This window comes from Pteronotus mesoamericanus, unplaced genomic scaffold (assembly GCF_021234165.1).
Source record: "Pteronotus mesoamericanus isolate MK-2021 breed Mesoamerican mustached bat unplaced genomic scaffold, CSHL_Meso_final contig_263, whole genome shotgun sequence".
Classification (NCBI taxonomy): domain Eukaryota; kingdom Metazoa; phylum Chordata; class Mammalia; order Chiroptera; family Mormoopidae; genus Pteronotus; species Pteronotus mesoamericanus.
In genome coordinates, this window is record NW_026555112.1 from 1,830,212 (window position 1) to 1,847,885 (window position 17,674).

The 17,674-nt window shown below is 56.7% G+C and overlaps 1 protein-coding gene across 3 annotated transcripts in view; it reads right to left on the reverse strand.

The window, feature by feature from the left end:
- TOM1 (target of myb1 membrane trafficking protein) overlaps nucleotides 1–17,674 on the reverse strand; it is a 39,892-nt gene that overhangs the window by 19,360 nt on the left and 2,858 nt on the right. For all 3 annotated transcript variants that reach the window (XM_054574557.1, XM_054574556.1, XM_054574558.1), the window contains exons 2-3: nucleotides 3,519–3,603; nucleotides 349–427 (exon numbers count right to left, since the gene is read on the reverse strand). In XM_054574557.1, the coding sequence (XP_054430532.1) occupies nucleotides 349–427; nucleotides 3,519–3,603 (164 nt within the window). The remainder of the gene's footprint in view (nucleotides 1–348; nucleotides 428–3,518; nucleotides 3,604–17,674) is intronic.

Genomic DNA, 17,674 nt, shown 5'->3' on the forward strand with positions numbered 1-17,674 from the left:
AACTGGGCCTCCCAGGCTTTCTGCCCCTGAGACGTGTGGGCTCACTAAGCTTCTCTGTCCCCCATAGGCCCTTGGCTCAGGCTCTCCGTGTCTGGTCTGGAGGGATGGGGGCCTCACTGTGCCTGCTCCCGAGCCAGCAGGTTGGAGAGAACTTTTTCCAAGGGGCCTCTCCTGCCACTCCATGTCTGCCAAGAGCGTAGCTATAGCACAGTACTTGGCCCGCGGGCCTTTCCTGCCCAGCCCCCGGAAGGGGAGCCCCACGGTGACTGGGAGTCCTGCTGGGCCTCGGCAGGCCATCCCAGTGGACCCGGGTCCTGCCATGGACAGGCGGACAGACAGGACACTCACCGTGAGAGCCAGCATCACCTCGTGGAAGTTCTTATTCCCCGTGATTCTCTTCTTGATCGCTCGAAAGGCATCTTTGGGACTGGGCAGAAGGACAAAGGGAGGACGGGCTGAGGCCTGGGGCCTCCTTACCCGACATGGTGCTGCCTGCTTACAGTAGGGGGCTCTGGGCAGCGGGGGTGGCTCTTATTAACCATCCTCCCTGGGACCTGTCCCTGTTTCCTGTGGGCCCAGGTTCTAATCACATCACACTCTGCCTGCTCTACCAAAATCCTCTTGGCAGGTCTTGACTAGGTGGCAGGGACTGCCAGCGTGTGGTCCCTGGGCTCCTGCACCACAGCACCGTAGTGGGGAATGTTTGTTAAACATGCAGAGCCCTGGGCCCCCACTCTCGGGCCCCAGGACCACACTCTGAGGGGATCTGCGTGCCCCCCCATGCCCAGCAGCTTCATGCAGGCTAGAGTTTAAGAGCCAGAACTGTGGGCACAGAGTCCTCATGCCCCATCCTGGCCGGCTCCCCTACCTGTCCACCCTTGCCCTCAGGTCTCAGTAAGAACCCCCGTGTGCTGGCCCCCTGCCGGGTGCCTGGGGCGCCCTGGTGAACAGGTCCACGCGGGTCCAGGGGCCCTGGTGTCAGTGGGGGAAACAGTGGGTCCTGTGGAAACAGTGAGTGGGTGTGGGGAGGGGTCAGGGAAACGGTAGCGTGACAGCTGGGTGAGGAGGACGAGGTGGGCCAGCCCGGAGAGCAGGGGCAGGGACGACAGAGGCAGGAGCCAGACCAGGGCTCTGCGTAGGGAGGGACGAGAGACGGTGGCGCTGGGGGTGGGGGAGGGTGAAGGAGGGCCTGAAACGTGGTGGGAGGGGGACGCGCCTGCATGCAGAGGGCCCAGGAGGCCTGCGTGGCAGCCTGCTCCCCCTGTCCCATCCGTAACTTTACTGTCACCCCATGCCTCGCCCCTGCTCTCTGCCCCTCAGCCCTGAACAGGTGACACTGATATTGCCCAGACCGGCCGCGCTTGCCTAAAAGCCTTTGTGGTCCCCCAACTCCCACGTCCTCGCCCACGATGCTGCCCCGGTCCTCCGCCTCCCTGGTGGCACTGACAGGGGCCTGCTGGCTAAACACGCCTCCTGGAGGCAGGGACCGCAGCTCCCCAGGGTCCAATACGCTGCAGCAGCTGTGGGAGCATGAGCAACGTTTCCTGGGCCAGGAAGTGGCTGTTGGGGCCTGTCCTGCTGTCTGCCCGGGAATCTGTCTGCCTGTCAGTGCCAACCAGTCCAGGGCAAGCAGGGGAGTTGGGAGCCCTGACACGGGTGGCCCACCATGAGAGGCGGCAGCAGGAGCCTTCCTGGGAACGGACTCCGGGAGGGGCAGAGCCACGGAGGCCCGTCGGGCGGTGACAGAGAGGATACTTGGCGCAAGGGGCCCTGGACCCTGATGGCGCTGGGCCTGCCCCAGAAGTGTGAGGCAGGTTTTCAACCCCACGCCCTGGGGCCAGCTCCTCCCTGGGGCAGCTGCCTTCTGCCCCTGGCTGGGCCCCTCCGGCTGCAGAGGGGCTTGCCTCCACTCTTGACAGAGGGTCCAGAGGACGGTCACGGTGTTAGGAATCAGAAGTCTTGGTGTGTGCGCCACTGCTGTGGGCCTAGTGTGTTCCTGGCACTCTGCTAGGAGCCCAAAGCGGATGACAAGGAGGCCACCATACAATGGAGGAGAGGAAAAGAGACTCAAGTTTAGATGACAAGTTAGTGCGGCGAGGGACTGCCTGCTTGGCGCCCGCTGGGTCCCCTGCGCCTGGCACAGTGCCTGGAACATGTGCATCTGAGCCCCAGCTCAGTCGGCGTTTACGAGGAAGATGGAGCCTTGCCTCCCCAGGGACTCAGCAGTGAGTGCAGCCCCGTGCACGAAGCCCCGGGCCTTTTCAGGTCCCATGAGGTTTTCTCCTCCTGTCTTTTCTCTTGGTGGCCCTGCCATCTGCTCACCCTCCATTCTTGTAAGCCCCGACACAGGTAAGAGAATCCCTCTACCCCCAGCTCCAGAAAGCCCACGGCACACTGCTGGGGACGTGGGAAGGTGCCAGTGGCTCTCCCGATTGGCTTTGGCTGGGCGATGTGATTGCCCGCAGCGATCCTTGGGCTCCGAGCTCGTGCCCGCTGCCAGCTGCCAGCCTGCCCCCGCACAGGGAACAGCCTGGCTGAGGGGACCCCTCAGGGAACAAGTGGATGTCCCAGTGAAAAACGGAGAGGGGAACGAGATCCTGCTCCAGGGCTCATCCTGATTTTCCAGACTAAGGCCTTGCCCGGCTGCACTTCCTGCCGGCAGGAGTCACCACACCCCTCTCCACCCTTCCTGGACTCCTCCTGAGATGGAGAGAGGACGCTGCATTCCTGCTCTGCCCCCTCAGGGCCTTGGGATTACGGCTGGAAGGACTGAGAACAGTTTTGCCTTTGAGAACAAAGATCCAGAGAGGTAAAGTGACTTGTCCAGGGTCACACAGCCGGTCAGCGACGGCTGTCAGAGACCAGGAGCCAGGACCGGGGTGCTGCCCCCAGCCACGAAAGTGCTCGCTTGGCAGGGCTCCTGGATGCTCTGCAGGACACTGAAACACTCGGCCGAGGCTACTCAGCCCTGCCTCACGTTCCCTGCCCTCCCCGGGACGCCCGCCCTCCCTGCTGGTTTCTCGCATTAAGGAAATGAAAGTCTGTTCTTGCTCCCTGAGAAAGCTGGGCGCCCCTCTCCCACGTGCCAGCGCTCAGAATGCAGAAAGGTGCTTGGGGCCGCTTCTTCATTCTGAGTTGCCAGCTGGCCTTGTCCTAAGAAGATGCTGCCTCAGTGACGTCTTAGGGGGAGCTGGTAGGCTGATGCGCTGCTGGAAGGCTGCGCGGGCTCGCAGCATCCAGGGGACTAGCCAGCTGCCCGCCCGGCATCTCTGGGCCTCTCATCCATCTGGTGAGAGGGCCGACGGGGTCTTGGTTCTAAGATACCACGTTCCTGCCTGAGGTGGGGCTTAGATGCCCTCTCTGCAGCGCCTCCTGGCAGCAAGGGTCACAGAAGGGTCTGCCTTTGTGTACAGAAGTGGTGGGACTGGGGTGTGGGGGGGTCCTCTGGCAGATGGCAGGCTGTGGCGGAGTCCACGCTGCGCGTTGCACTTGGCTGTCCGGCTGGTGCCCCGACTTACCCTTCCTCCGTCTCGTTGATGATGTCACAGATCTCCATGTTGAGGGCCCAGTCCTCGCTCTGCAGGGAGCCATCTGTAGCTTTCTCTGAGGAGAAGGAATGACTGGTCACTGTCACAAAGGATGTGGGGTCCCTGACAACAAACTCAAACAGTGGGATGGGAGTGTGTGGTGAGGGGGTGGGGTGGGAAGAGATGGCGGCGAGGTGGGACAGGAGGTGCTTTCTGGGCACCTAAGAAGAGCCAGGCATTGTGTAAATCTGTTACCTACATCACTTAATTGCTATTAGCAAGCCACACCAGCTGGGCGTGCCACTCTCCTCTGCCAGCGGAGGAAGCCGTGGCTCAGAGTTCCAAACGCGTGAGCAGGTACAGGAATCCAGCAGGGCTGGTTCAGAGTGCTTGTTGTTTTTTTTTTTAAATTTAATGTTTCTTTATTTTTAGAGAGACGGGAAGGGAGGGAGAAACAGAGGGAGAAAAGTATCAGTGTGTGGTTGCCTCTCACGCGCCCCCTGCTGGGGGCCTGGCCTGCAACCCAGGCCTGTGCCCTGATTGGGAATCGAACTGGCGACCCGGCGCCCACCCCACTGAGCCACACCGGCCAGGGCAGAGTGCTTGTTTTCGACAGGCCAACACAGACAGTGTTTTGTCTTGCTTTCGCAAATAAAATATTTCTTTTGACTTGGTAACTATTCACGTGGCCCCAGAAGTTCCAAAGCGGCAAACAGTGCAAGTAAACCTATCCGCCTCCCCTGCCCCCACTCCCCAGAGGCCCCCACGAGACCCGTTTCCTCTCCCGTCTCCCAGAGGCAGTCGTCACCGACGAAGGGAAAGCCGGACGCTGCTGCCAACCGGCGGCCTGGCCTCGGCCTTCCCCCTGGAGCCAGGCAGACTCCCAGCTGCCCTGCGGAGCTGCCCTGTGGGGCGACGGTGCAACCAAATAGGTGCTCAGGAAGTGGTGGTGGCAGTTCTTTTTTTTCCTAAGTTGAAGGTCACATAATATAAAATTAATATTTTAAAGTGTACAATTCACTGGGTGGTGAGCACACAATCTAATATACAGATGATGTATTACAGAATTGTACACTTGGCTGAAACCTGTATAATTTGGTTAACCAGTGTCACCTCAACAGATTCACTAAGAAGAAGAAAAAATTGTAGCCTTGAAACCTATATAATTTTATTAACCAATGTCACCCCAATAAATACAGTAAAAATTAAAAAAATAAAGTGCACAATTCAGTGGCACGTAGTACATCTATAATGCTGCGCAACCACCACCTCTATCCCGTTCTGGTTGTGCTGACTCTCAGGGTTAGATATCCAGGCCGAGAGCCAGCCACCAGGGCCTCCAAGCCCGTCAGGGCCAGGCTCCGGGGCGACTGGCTGAGAGCTGCTCGGGCCGGGCTCCTCCCGCGGAGGACGGTGTCTCCAAAGGAAGGCCCAGCCCCTAGGGCAACTCCCTGGGCGGGGCCCACACTGTTGGCTCCTCTTAACCTCAGCGCCTGCGACCTTAGTTTTGAAATTGGACTGATATCATCCACCCTGGGTCCCGCCTTGGGCCCTGTGGCCAGATGGATGCCAGGATGGCCCGGGACACATGCCAGGCAGCTGAGCCATCCAGTTGGGACCCAGCAGCAGGGTGGGTTGCTTTAGTCTCCACCTTATGGCTGGGGGAGGGGACAAGGAAGGGCTCCCTTTAAACGGGTTGACAGATGGACTCGTGTACCCTACAATCACATCCTGAGTGTGTCTTCTTTGTGTCACATTCTCCACCCTTGGGGACCCACACAGTCCCTGAGCTACATGGGAAGAACCAGAGAGCTGGACAAGTACCCTCTGAGCAGAGGGGGCCAGCCCTGCTCTGGAGGGTTTAGGGCGTAGTAACTAGTCACCCATCCAGAACCTGCTCCTTCTTCAGAGGCCACATCTCAGGGACCCCCAGGCACACGGGCCGGAGGAGTTAGTCGCCCCGACTCCGGGACTCCCTCTGACTGGCACATTCCAGCTCCTGACCAGTTCCACCCTCCCCACCCCCTGCGCACCCGCCCTCTACCGCTGCCCCAGCCGGCCGCCTCCTCTACCTCTCGGACCCCGGCCTCACCCCCCCACATCTGTTCTCCCCGCTGCCCAGCGTGTACTTTCTGAACCTTGGAAGCAATTGTGTCCCTGTGCACCCTAAATCCTTCAAAGGCCTTGTAGCCTCAGCCAGGCCTCCAGGTTCTTCATAAGCAGCGCTTGAACCTCCCTAGTTGTATACACACAGCACCTGGTGCTGTTGGCGGTTCCACAGAGTGCACGCTGCTGCCCTCATATCGCTGTTGAGGCGCACAGGGGTCACGGAGAGGCAAGGGGGGAGCAGCAAGGGGGCAGCACCCACTCACCCCGCCTCTCTTCAGGGGTCGGGGAACTCTGCTGTCCCAGAAGCGTTCTCTGGACCACCCAGGCCCCCTGCTCTTGGCTCTGCCACCAAGCCTAGTGGCAGTCCCTCCATCAGCTCCCTCAGGACCCCCAGGGAGCCCTGAAAATGGTGGACACCTCCCTTCCCCTGGGGGAGAGAGCACAGGTTTTAGAAGGGACTATGGTCACTTCAGAAACGCAAGTAGGCGGTTAAGGGGGCAGCTGGATAGCTGTGAGGCTGGCCTGCCCTCCCAAGGGATCGGGGTGGGTGCAGAGGGACTCGAGCACGAGCCTGATGCCCACCTGGGCACAGCCGGCACATTCTGCAGTCCTCAGTGCCAGCACTGGGCAGAGCCACCCGGGGCATGGTGTGGTTTGGGGGGGCTGTGGGGGGAGAAGGGGAAGGCCAGTCAGACTAAATAGGAACGGGAAGACGATGACGCAGAAGAGAGCCAAGGCCGATCTGAACAATGTCGGCAGAAGAAAGGTGTGCCCAGGTCAGCGTGGGCCCAGCCCATCCATCAGGGGCCAACTTCCTTCCCTCAGGGCTCGGACTGGACTGCATGATTGAGGAGACGTCCTTAAATCAAGGTTTCCATGGGGTAGGTCTGTTCCATTAAGGGCAGAAATGGTTTCTGGGCATACTCGTTTTATTCCTGAGTTTAACCACAAAAGTAACTCAGCTTGCTATTTTAAGGGGGAATAAAAACTGACAATGGTTACCAGGTCCAAGAGAATGACAGCTGACTTCCTGACCTCTGAGCTGTTGGCAGTGACCTTCAAAGGCCCCAGCAGCAGTTCTGCTCTTGTCCCCCGCTCCTGCGGAAGCCAGGCCCGCAAACCTCCCCCGCTGCGAGGCCACACCGCTGTCTTGGGCCGGCCGGCCTGTGGGTGCAGATCGCTGGGCACCTGTCTGCTGCTTGCAGCCTGTCCTCTCTATGCCGGGCCTGGTGCAGACACCGCCTCCCCAGGGGGCTCCAGAGGGCCTGCCTGGTGCGGTGGCAAGCCAGTCGGGCTGGGCAGTGGCAGAGGTTTGGAGTGGGACAGGTCTGACCCCGCCTCTCCTCTCGGAGACCCCGGGCAAGGATCCAGGCCCTCTAAGTGTCCATTTTCTCACTTGTCAAACACAGATAAACCTGGGCTTTGCAGGACACTGAGACTGTTCAGCCAGACAATGTGTATACAGTGTTGGGCAAAGAGCAGTGACCAGCCATTGCTAAGTACCACGACTTGGGCGGGGAGTAGGAAAGAGTGGCCACCAAAGACACGTGGCCCTTGGCCCCTGGCCTCAGCCTGTTCACCTGTTGGGGGTGCTGAGCAGCTGGAGGGCAGCAGGCCTTGCCAGCCACAGGGGAAGCCCTGCTCTTTCCACTGCTTTGGAGAAGGCCATTTCTGCAGGTGCTCAGTAGAACGTGGTCAGCGTCATGGCTACAGGCCACACTGACCTTCTATTCCCCGAGTCAGCCGGGAGAGGACCAGCCTAGAACCTTCTCCCTGCCCTGCACGTTCAAACAGTCCCTGAGTTCTGTGAACTCCTGCTGCTCCATGTGTCTCGGAGCTGCCCCCTCACCCCATCATCACTGTAACAGCTCGGGGTCAGGGCCTGTCCCCTCCCCCGCAGGCCTGGGCCGTCGCCGCCACACTCTTCCAACATAAATCCAAGCAGCATTTTGCTCTAAGAATTGTCCAGGGCCTCCCTCCCCTTCACTGCCTGAGGGTCAAACCTGAACTCTGCGAGGGACACTGGGACTGACCTCAGCGGCCATCGGCGGTGCCCTCCCCACTCTGCGGGTCTTCCTCCTCCACGCCTCTGCCTGGAGTGTCTTTCTCCCACTCCGCCAGGCCTCAATTCACAGAGGATCGTGACAGCCATGAGTACAAACACCCACCGCCACCAGCACACTCGCCGGGCACTCGGCATGCACTCAGCAAGCCCGGCAGCCCCCCCCAGAGTCCTCAGACCGCGGGCACGGAGGGCACAGCGCCTTGCCTGGGCTCACACAACCTGTAAGCTACAGAGCAGAGATTAGAACCAAAGAGGTCTGGCTTCCAAATCTATACACTTTTCTCTTTTTTAAAAAGGTTTCCTTTCTGCCTTTTCTATTTTTTTTTTTAAAATATTTTTAGAGAGAGAAGAAAGGAGGGAGAAAGAGACAGAGAGAGAGAGAGAGAAACACTAATATGTAAGAGATACAGTGATCTGTTGCCTCTTGCACACCCCCAACTGGGGACCTGGCCCGTGACCCAGGAATGTGCCCAGACAGGGAATCAAAACAGTGACCTTTCGGTTCTCAGGTCGGCACCTAATCCACTGAGCCACACCAGCCAGGGCCAAATCCATACTCTTAGCCACTGTGTCACGGGACTCTCCAATACACTCAAAACTTGTTGTCCAGGGCCCGGGGAGACCTCAGTGAGCAAAACTGACCAGGTCCTGCCCTCAGGAGGTTCACATTCCAGTGGGAGGCCACCACTGACATTGTAAAAGGCAAAAAGGCCACGACAGAACAGACCAGGTGCTGAGTCAGGGCAGGGGTGAGAGATGTGGACGTGTCACGTAAAAGAGGAAGTGCATTGGTGTATCCCTGCTCATCCTTTAAGGCCTTACTGCAGCGTCAGCTCCTCGGCGTTGCCGCCGACTGGGTAGACTGTGTCATTTGTCATCCTGCACTGTGACAATAACATCACAAATAACAGTGACAAGATGACCAGCATTCACTGAATGTCAGCCTGTAGCGGATGCTTGATGTGTCTTGTGCTACCTCCTCCCAGAGTCCCCACCCACCATATGTAGGGGCAGCTGAGGCCCATTGCCTGGGAGTGGAGGTGGGGACAAAGCCAGGCCTGGCTCTGGTCAGTGTGGTTCAGCTGGTTGGAGCACTGTCCTGTAACCGAAAGGTTGCAGGTCTGGACCCTGGTCTAGGAGCGTACAGGATGCAACTCATCGATGCCCTTCCCTTGCATCAATGTTTCTCTCTCTACCTTCCTCTCTCTGTGAAAGCAATGAAAGAGTGTCCTCAGGTCGGGTTAACAGATAAATAAAACTGTTAAAAAAAAAGAAGTCATGCTCATGTGACCTTAAACTCATGCATTCCCCCTCTGCTCAGCCCCTTGAGGACGCCTCTGCCATCTCAGCTGGGCTCTGAGCTCTTGGGGACATCTCTCTCTCACCAGCCCTGCTCTCTGTGGGACAGAGAGCAGAGGTTCCCTGATGTCTGAGGAACTGAGCCTCCAGATAACCTTGCTGCTCCATCTCAACGCGCGTCCCCTCCCCGCCCCCACCCTGGATAGTGTTCACTGTTCCTCCGACCCTAACCTCCCCTTTTCCACTCCTGAACCCCTCTGATGCTGGGATGTTTCTTACAGACGATGCCCTATCAGATCTCAATTGGCAGTTTAAAAATAAAAAAACAACTCCGTGGTGTCTAAGAGTCAATGGAACATGGTTTATAAATAGTCAGGGAGTGCCTTCTAGGCCAATGCCAGAAGCTGGCCTAGTCTCAGTGCTTCACTGACTCAAAGGATAGGGATGGACTAGGAGTTGGTTGACCACAATAAGGAAAAGTCACACGCTGCATCAGCTTGGGGGGCCCCCACTGCCCCTCTTCTGAGGGCCGCCTCCTCTGCCTGGCACTCGGCCAGCGCGCGCACAGCCTCTTCCGTTTTAGACCGCATCTACTGAGTGCCGTCTTTCCAGCATGTAAGTCACCTACTTACATTGCTCAAAGGAACCAGAGTGAACCGTTGTGAAGACCTTCATCTCGTCTTTCTGTTTTCAGGCTTTAAAATACACATCTGTACAATTTTCAAAAGTGTATAATGGTACTGTGGTTATGGCTTACTTGCTTTAAAATAATAATCCTATTCCATACCTTTGAGAGACACACGGAAATACTTAGGACCGAAGTGGTGTGATGTTTGGAATTTGCTGTGAGCAACGCCCCTCTGCTCACCACGTGACCCCACCCCCAGTGGCCCCGTCCCCCACACACGGTGGCTTCCCACTGCCCTCTGCACACCTTCCTCTCACTCACCTGTTCACCTCTCTGCCCTCCCACAGAACTCTCTGAGCTGCCACTGTTTGTCTGGTTCTGTGCTGGGTGCTGGAGGGGCAAAGGTGAGAACAGAATCCCTGCCCTTGAGGAGGCCCTCCAGTGGTCGGGTGCGGGGAAGTGGAGGCAGTCTGGCTCCCTCACCCCGGTGTCTGGGTAACTGAGGTCTCATGACCTTGAAGGGGTCTGATAAAGGAGTGTTCTCACGGCCTTGAGTCTGGGTCTCACTGGGTCCGATCAGTGGTTCACATAACATGAAGCGGGCTCGCAGGCGCAGCTCATGCTAGGCTACTTCACTTTTTGGCCTGAAGCCGGTTTTGTTTGTGTTAGTACTTAAGACGGTAGGGGCTTCTCACTGGGAGTGGGTAGAATGGGGGCGCAGATATAGATATGGGCTTGTAGCCTGCGTGGCTCCCTCAAATAAAGGCCCGTCAGACATCCCAATGGCTCTGTGAATATTCTTCCATATGCACGAATCCCATGAACCTGCCCAGCCCTGATCAGTCGCAACACATCAGAGTGATAGCCGGACAAACGTTCTCAGTGCAAGACGGAGGAATGAGATGACGGGAGTCAGTTCAGTGTCCCAGGGGAGCTGTGACGGGGACGAGCACGTGCAGAGGACCGAACACCGGGGCGGGGGGGCGGGGCGGTTCGCGGGTTTCGGCAGGAGGTGACATCTGAGCTGAGCCCAGAGCCTGAGCTGTCAGGCTGGGGAAGGTGGAGGAGGGATGCTTCGGGAGAGGGGTGGCACTGGCTGAATTAACGACTCAAAATGAGTCAGCAAGGATCACAGGAAGAAGGGAGAAGAAGGGCTTGAGGGTCAGTCTCAGGGACTGAGGAGAAGTGACCTGAGGGATGCTGAAGGTCCCAAGGGGAGTGGGGCGGCCAGAGGAGACAGGAGTGGTTGCCAGGGCAGAGGGCAATATGCCGACGGTCTGGGACAGACCGACCGCACGTTGGAAAGAGGGGCCCGGGCACGGAACCACATCAAGCCCCACCGTGGCAGCCACCTTCCTGGCCTGGCGAATAGCTGTCCCTTCCTTCTCATCCACCCACAGCAGCCATCCCATCGCCTGTGCTGTGCCTGGGCAGGTGACCTGGTTCTGGTCCCCGGGGAAGGAGCGGGTACGGGCGGGCAGTGGTGCTGGGAGGCCCCACCCGGGACACAAGGGCACAGCCCAGGAAGGGGAAAGCCTTTCCCCCCCTCCTTGCTTCCTCTCTCTTGGGAGGCGAGCACGGGAGCATGGTGCCCGGGGCTTGAGCCTGGGAGGTGACCGGCTCGGAACAAAAAACCCAGCGGGCTAAGGACAGAGAAAGAGCCTAGATGTTTAAAGGCATCACTGAGCTGTCATACCAACCTTGAAACCACTGGCCTTGGCTTCTTGTTAGGTAAGCAAAGCACATAGTGGCAGGCTCGGCCTGTGGGGGCTGGGTCTCCTGTCACCTGCAGCCGAGGCACCCGGGACTGAGAGCCCTCACGGAGTTCCGAGTTCCGCAGCCCTGGCGTCCCAAGGCCTGATGCGCTCTGGGACCAGAGCTACCCCGGGCTTCACAGCTGCTAGCTCGGCAAGCCGCTGGGTGGAGACCCGGCCCAGCCCTTCTTCCCACTTCCTCTTTCCACCAGCCCTGGCCTCCAGGCAGGTCAGTCCTACTCCTTCAGGCTCCAGTGCACCTTCCAGGAATGTGCTCCTCCCCACCTCCCACCTCCTCACCAAAACGCCAGCTCAGGTCACAGTAAGGATCCCTGTGGAGCAACCTAAGCCCAGCTGGAAGCAAGGTCTCCCTGGGGAGCCTGCCCTGACCCCACAGCGGGCCAGCTTCTTCGGTCATTGGGCCAGGAGCATTTAGCACAGAGCACAACTGTAAGCTCTGTTTAGTGGAGTTGTTAAAATAACTATAGTATTGATTTCTTTGCCTGTCTTTTCCATTAGGCTATCAGCTCAAGGGTGGAGATTATAGCTCATGAATTGCCAAATTCTTTACACTAGACAGGATTGGGCCTGTGACAAAACAGCAGTAAATGTTTGCTGAATGACTAATTGAACAGTGAGGCCACATTCATCAGGACAATAAACCTTCATAACACTTTAATTTAAATGACGTCCTCCCGCCCTTTGGTCCCCATCGATCCTTTCATAGCTGATGTGAAGAAATCCCAATCTTTCTTCCAATTGGCAGTCCTCTGAGCATTTTAGAAAGCGTCACGTTCCTCCTTATCTGTCTCCCATGCTAATAACATCCTCAGTTCCCGTGAACATGCCACTCTGGACATGTTCTCCATTCTGATCAGTTGGGTTGGGACGCAGGCCAGCTGGGCCACCCATCTGGAAATGTGGTGTGGGAGCTCGACTCGCTTACCTGCCCACGCTGCAATGGTATTTGTATTATTGCCCCTAGAACCACATTAGATATGTATTAACTCCACTGAGTGGAGCTGACTCCACGAGTCTCTTGTGAAGACACTTTCCACTGCGCCACAGCATTCAGCTTTTCTAGTTTCCCTTGCAGCTAGAAGTGTCCCCGTGACCCAGTTTTTGCCACTGAGACACAAGTGGAATTCTCTTGGCAGCTCCTGGGGAAGGTCTTGCTCTGCTCATAAGAGGCGGCTGCAGCGGATGCCTCCACCCGTGCTTCCTGCCATGGAGGATGAGCCCCAGGACGAAACCAATGGGCTAAAGGTGGAGGGGGGGACAGGGAGGAGGTAACATAGAAAGAACCATCACGAATACATTCATTCTAGATGGACCCACATAATCTCACTCAAGAGGAAATCCAGCAGGTCCCTTTCAATTCTAAGGGGAAGCAATGAGGTAGAAAAGTAAGGAGCGTGGGATCTGGCCATAGACACGTCCCAGCTCCGATCCTCACCTGAGCCCTTGCCGGGGGCGTGACTGTGAGTGCACTCTTGGGCCTCCCCTCCTCCTCTGTGGATGGGAATAACTAAAGCACTCAGCTCGCAGGGTTGCACGAGAGGGAATGAAAGCACACACTCTGATGCTCTGTATCCTACCCAGCACAAAGCCAGCACCAAAGTGGTCATTACTGACTATCAGATGCAGAATCCTCTCCCCCACTGCCCCCCAGCCAGCAAACTCTCTTGATGCCTACTTTTCAAATGACTAACTCTTTCCAAAACTAGCTTGGAAAGTTCCATTTGTTTCCTAAGCTGCCGAGCAGTCTTTCTTCCAAGCCCTGGCTGCTTCTCCCCTGCCATTTTGTAACCACAGTCCGCAAGAGGAACTCTAAAATATATCCCAGAAGACAACCCACAATTTTAAAGTTGACGTAACTAACTATAGCATCTAACTGAAGAAAATTTCAGTTAGGTGAAGGAGGGTTTTAAAAACTTTTCCAGGTAAGGAGGAGCAAGGTTTTGAGAGCCGAGGCTTGGAGCGGCCGGCCAAGGAGCACGTGGCGTCTTTTCTCCCCCGACTCCCAAGTGTGAAAGATGTTACTGATCTCTCTCTCTCTTTTTAGGGATTGGCTCATGTGATCACAGAAGTGGGGCAAGTCCAAAACCTACAAGCAGACCAGCAGGCTGGACTCCCGGGGAGCAGGGGCAGCTGGGGCCCAAAGGGCGTCTGCTGGCACAACCCCCTCTTCCCGGAGGCCGCTCCTTCTCCTATGCGGGCTTTCGGCTGCCGGGCTGCGGCCGCTCCCACCACACAGGGTAGTCCGCTTCAGTCAATATTAATCTCATCCGAAAAGCACTTTCACAAGAAACATCAGAATAAATGTTTGACCAATCATCTGGCTCCCATGGCCCAGACCAGTCGACACAGAGAGCTACCCACCCCAAGGGCTTACACTAACCAACGCAAACGAGTTCCGATCCAACAGGGGACAACTCGGTTCATCTTCACGTTCTCCGGGCTCAGCCCCCTGCGGCCTGGCCGGCTCCTCTGTCGCCTCCGCTCTCCATGCCTTCCCTCTCGGCTCTCCCCTCAGCCCCGGAGCAAAGCCCAGCGGCTGTCCTCGGGTCGGGCACAGCAGTTTGGCCTCTTCATGGCACTTTTCAGGGCTCCGTGTTAACTGCCAAGTTTCCCTGGGAGGTTTTGTCACTTGCCTGGGAAGGGGTGGAGCTGACACTTGAACCCAGACCTTCTGAGGTGAAGTCCAAGTTCTGACCCTACTCAGGCTGCTCACATCTGAAATGAGTCCATCATGTTGGATGGGCCCGTGGGCAGACTTAAAAGACATTTTTCAAGTTATATACATATTTAATGTAGAACAGGAAAAAAACATGAGCTAGCTCATCAAAGTAATGGTTTCATGGATATAATTACACAGGACAAGACCAAATTTAAAAGGTGAGCCAACAAAAGGAAAACACTGCGAAAACAAACACGAAGGTGGCCTGGGGCCGAAACAAACCAGGAAGGAGGTGGCCGGAGGACAGAGGCCTGGGAGCGCCAGCCCAGATGGACACCTCCTGGGCAGGCAGTGAAGGGGTACTTGTCCTGAGTCCCCCTGCTTCTCACGCGGATCGCCCCAAGCTGACTAGAAGACACTGAGGGTTTTTGTTTTTGTTGTTTTCTCTAAAACCAAAAGAGCGGAAATCCGGGACTTGACTCCTATTTCTCTGAGCTCAGTGAGGGAACAAAACCTATTCACTGGTTCCATCCATAGGGTCAGTCAAAGGCTCTAATTCCCAAGTGAGAGTCAGTTCTGCCCCACAACCTGAAACCTGACCTGTGAGTGTGGCTGCCACTCAGCGAGCGACTGCTATTCCCAGTGACGCCAAGACCAACACAGAGGCTGCACGGAGCCAGAGCCCTGAATGGCACCTTGACTTGGCCACTGACTTAGATCACGTCCCAGCAGCGATGATCACAGCAGCGCAAAGTCACAACGGCGAACAATTATGGACACTTACCAGCTGGCAGGCACCATGCCAAATGCTTCACAACATGACAACCCCAACTGACACGTGCTATTATGTTCACTTTATAGGTAGGAACCTGAAGAGCAGAGAGGTTAAGCAACTTGCCCCAGGTAACGAAGCCCGCGCAGGCTGAACCGGGACTCAGACCGCATGGTCTCACTGAGGCGCTCATCCAGGGCACCCTACTATGTGTACCCTGTGGCTAGCCGTCACAAAGCCCTTTCTAGACGTCGTTCCCTGTGAGCCTCAAGACCGCGACCTGGGCTCTGGCCTCACTCCAGCACTTACAGATCAAGAAGCCAGATTTCATGAGGTGAGGGCACCGCAGGGCAACTGTGGAAGTGGGAGGGATTCATTCCGACTTGTGGAGCCCGGAGATGGAGTGTCCTCCAGCATCCCTGGCATGGGCGCTCTGGGGCCCCACTTTGTAGACACTGCCCGCCCTCATCCTGCCTCTGGCCAGCTGGTCTGACCAGAGGCAAGCAGACTATGAAGCCATGTGCCAAATTCAGTGTGTTTTTGTAGGTCTGCCCACCAAACTACGAATGGGCTTTATATCTAAATGGTTGAAAAAAAGATCCAAAGAATACAATTCCATGATGTGAAAATTACATGAAATTCAAACGTCAGTGTACCTATGGAAGGCTTAATTAGAACACAGCCACGTTCATTCACCAACACACGCGGCTGCTTTTGTGATATAAGGGCAGAGCTGAGTGGTTGCAACAGAGGCCATGTGGCCTGCAAGACCGGAAGTATTTACTATCTGGCCCTTTACAGAAAAAGTCTGCCGAGACTGGTCCAGTGCACCCCACCAGCCCATGCAGGAATCCTCTTTACAGCCTCCCTCCCCTCTGGCCTCTGCTCTCACAGCTACAACAATGGGGAGCTCACTACCAAACAAGGCAGCCAGTTTCATCTTTGGAAGGTGGTAGGGACAGCTATCGGTGCTGGCACTCAACTCCTGCTGTAACGCCACACTCCGCCCTCCGAGCCTCGTGGAATCAGTCCTATCATTCCCCCACAATGGCCCTCCGTTTCTCGCTTTCTGCCAGCATCAATCCTTCCCTGTCCTCACCTGTCCTCTCAGCTGTTTCTCACCAGTCCTCTGGGGAATGGAGAACGGCGGCACTGCTACGTTATAGGTAAGGGCACGGGAAGGCGACAGGAACAGAGCTGGTGCGGGGAGCCAGGGTTCCTGCCACCCAGCCTGGTGGCCCCTCGGCCATGGTGCTTGAGTGTCTGTTTATTTAAAAGTTCATTTATTTATTTTTAGAGAGAGGGGGAGAGAGGGAGAAAGAGAAGGAGAGAAACGTCGATGTGAGAACCACCAATGGGTTATCTTCTGTACACACCCTGACTGTGGACTGAACCCACAGCCCAGGCATGTGCCCTGACCGGGAACTGAATCAGCAACCCTTTGGTTTGCAGGACAATGTCCAACCCACTGAGCCACACCAGCCAGGGCTTGAGTGTCCATTTTGGTTTCCAGCTCATCACTCCCAAAATGGCACCCCAGAGGGCCTGAGACGTAGCTTGGCTTTTGCGGACCCAAAGGCAGCTCTCCCTGACTCTTCCCCACCTCTCGTCCACCCCAGAACTGAGCCTTAGGCTCTGAGACCTGCCGCCACATCCAGCTACGCCCACCACAGACACTGGGGGTTGGGCCCAGTGCTGCCCATATTTACAGTCTGCTGGTGTGCAGCTTGCTTTCATGAGTCAGTTGGGTCTCCGGCTCAGAGAGCCTGCCGTGAGCTGACAGACAGAAATGGAAACTGGACTGGCGAGCTGCCTTCTGACATTTGTCTATAAAATGTGGCCATGATATATGTCCTCAGATAATACCTTGAAAGGGTTTTGAAATTCTCGGAAGAAGACAGCTGTGTCAACACCGCCTGGTGCTAATTCTCTGGGATGCTTTCAGCCCGCAGGCTGCTGCCCCGGGAAGCTCCCCTTCTCACAGCTGAGGGTGAGTGGCCTGGAGATGTGCCAGACCCGTATGTGCCTCACAGTCGGGAAAGCTAGTCTGTGGGTAGAGCAGTAACTGTGGATCTTGGGGGGTGGGACTGATGGACATTTCAACTAAGCATCGCCCGCCAGAGGCAGCGCGGTGAAGGGGCGAGAGGGGAGCAGGGCTCGCAGCCAGAGAAAACTGCATCCGGACTTCGACCCTGATGAGCTGTGGGACCTTGGGCAGCGATCCCTCAGACTTACTTTTGGTGAAAAGGTAAGAGCCATATCTGGTAGGGTCCCTGTGAAGAGTCATACCTAGGAGACAAGTATGGCACCTGGCATGTGACATCTGCTCAGAAACTGTTACTTTCCTTTTCTCCTTTCTTCCCTCTTACTAGGGGCCAGGCCTCATACTGCATACGGAGAACCTGGATAAATAAGATACAGCCCACTCTCTCAAGAAGTCCAGCCTAGCTGGGGAGACACACCCGCACACGACTACCATAATGGGACAGCGGCCTGTTAGTGTGATGATGGTGACAGCAACAGCTACTGTTTCACACACCCAGGCAATGGGCCAGGCACTCTCCAGAAGTGTCTCACTTCATCCCCACAACGACCCCGAGAGGCAGATGCTGCTCTAACCTGCATTCCGCCGAGACGGAAGCGGGAGCTCAGAGCCCGAAGACAGGCAGCGAGGGAATCCGGGGAGCTGCGGTGACCAGAGAGCACAAATGCAACGGCGGGGCCTGAAGGGCTCAGAGAAGACCCCAGGGAGGAGGTGGCGACGCCCGGCGACTCTGAAGGGTGCCCACAGGAGTGGCCACAGGGCGCGGCACCAGAACTCTGTGAATGACACCCCTGAT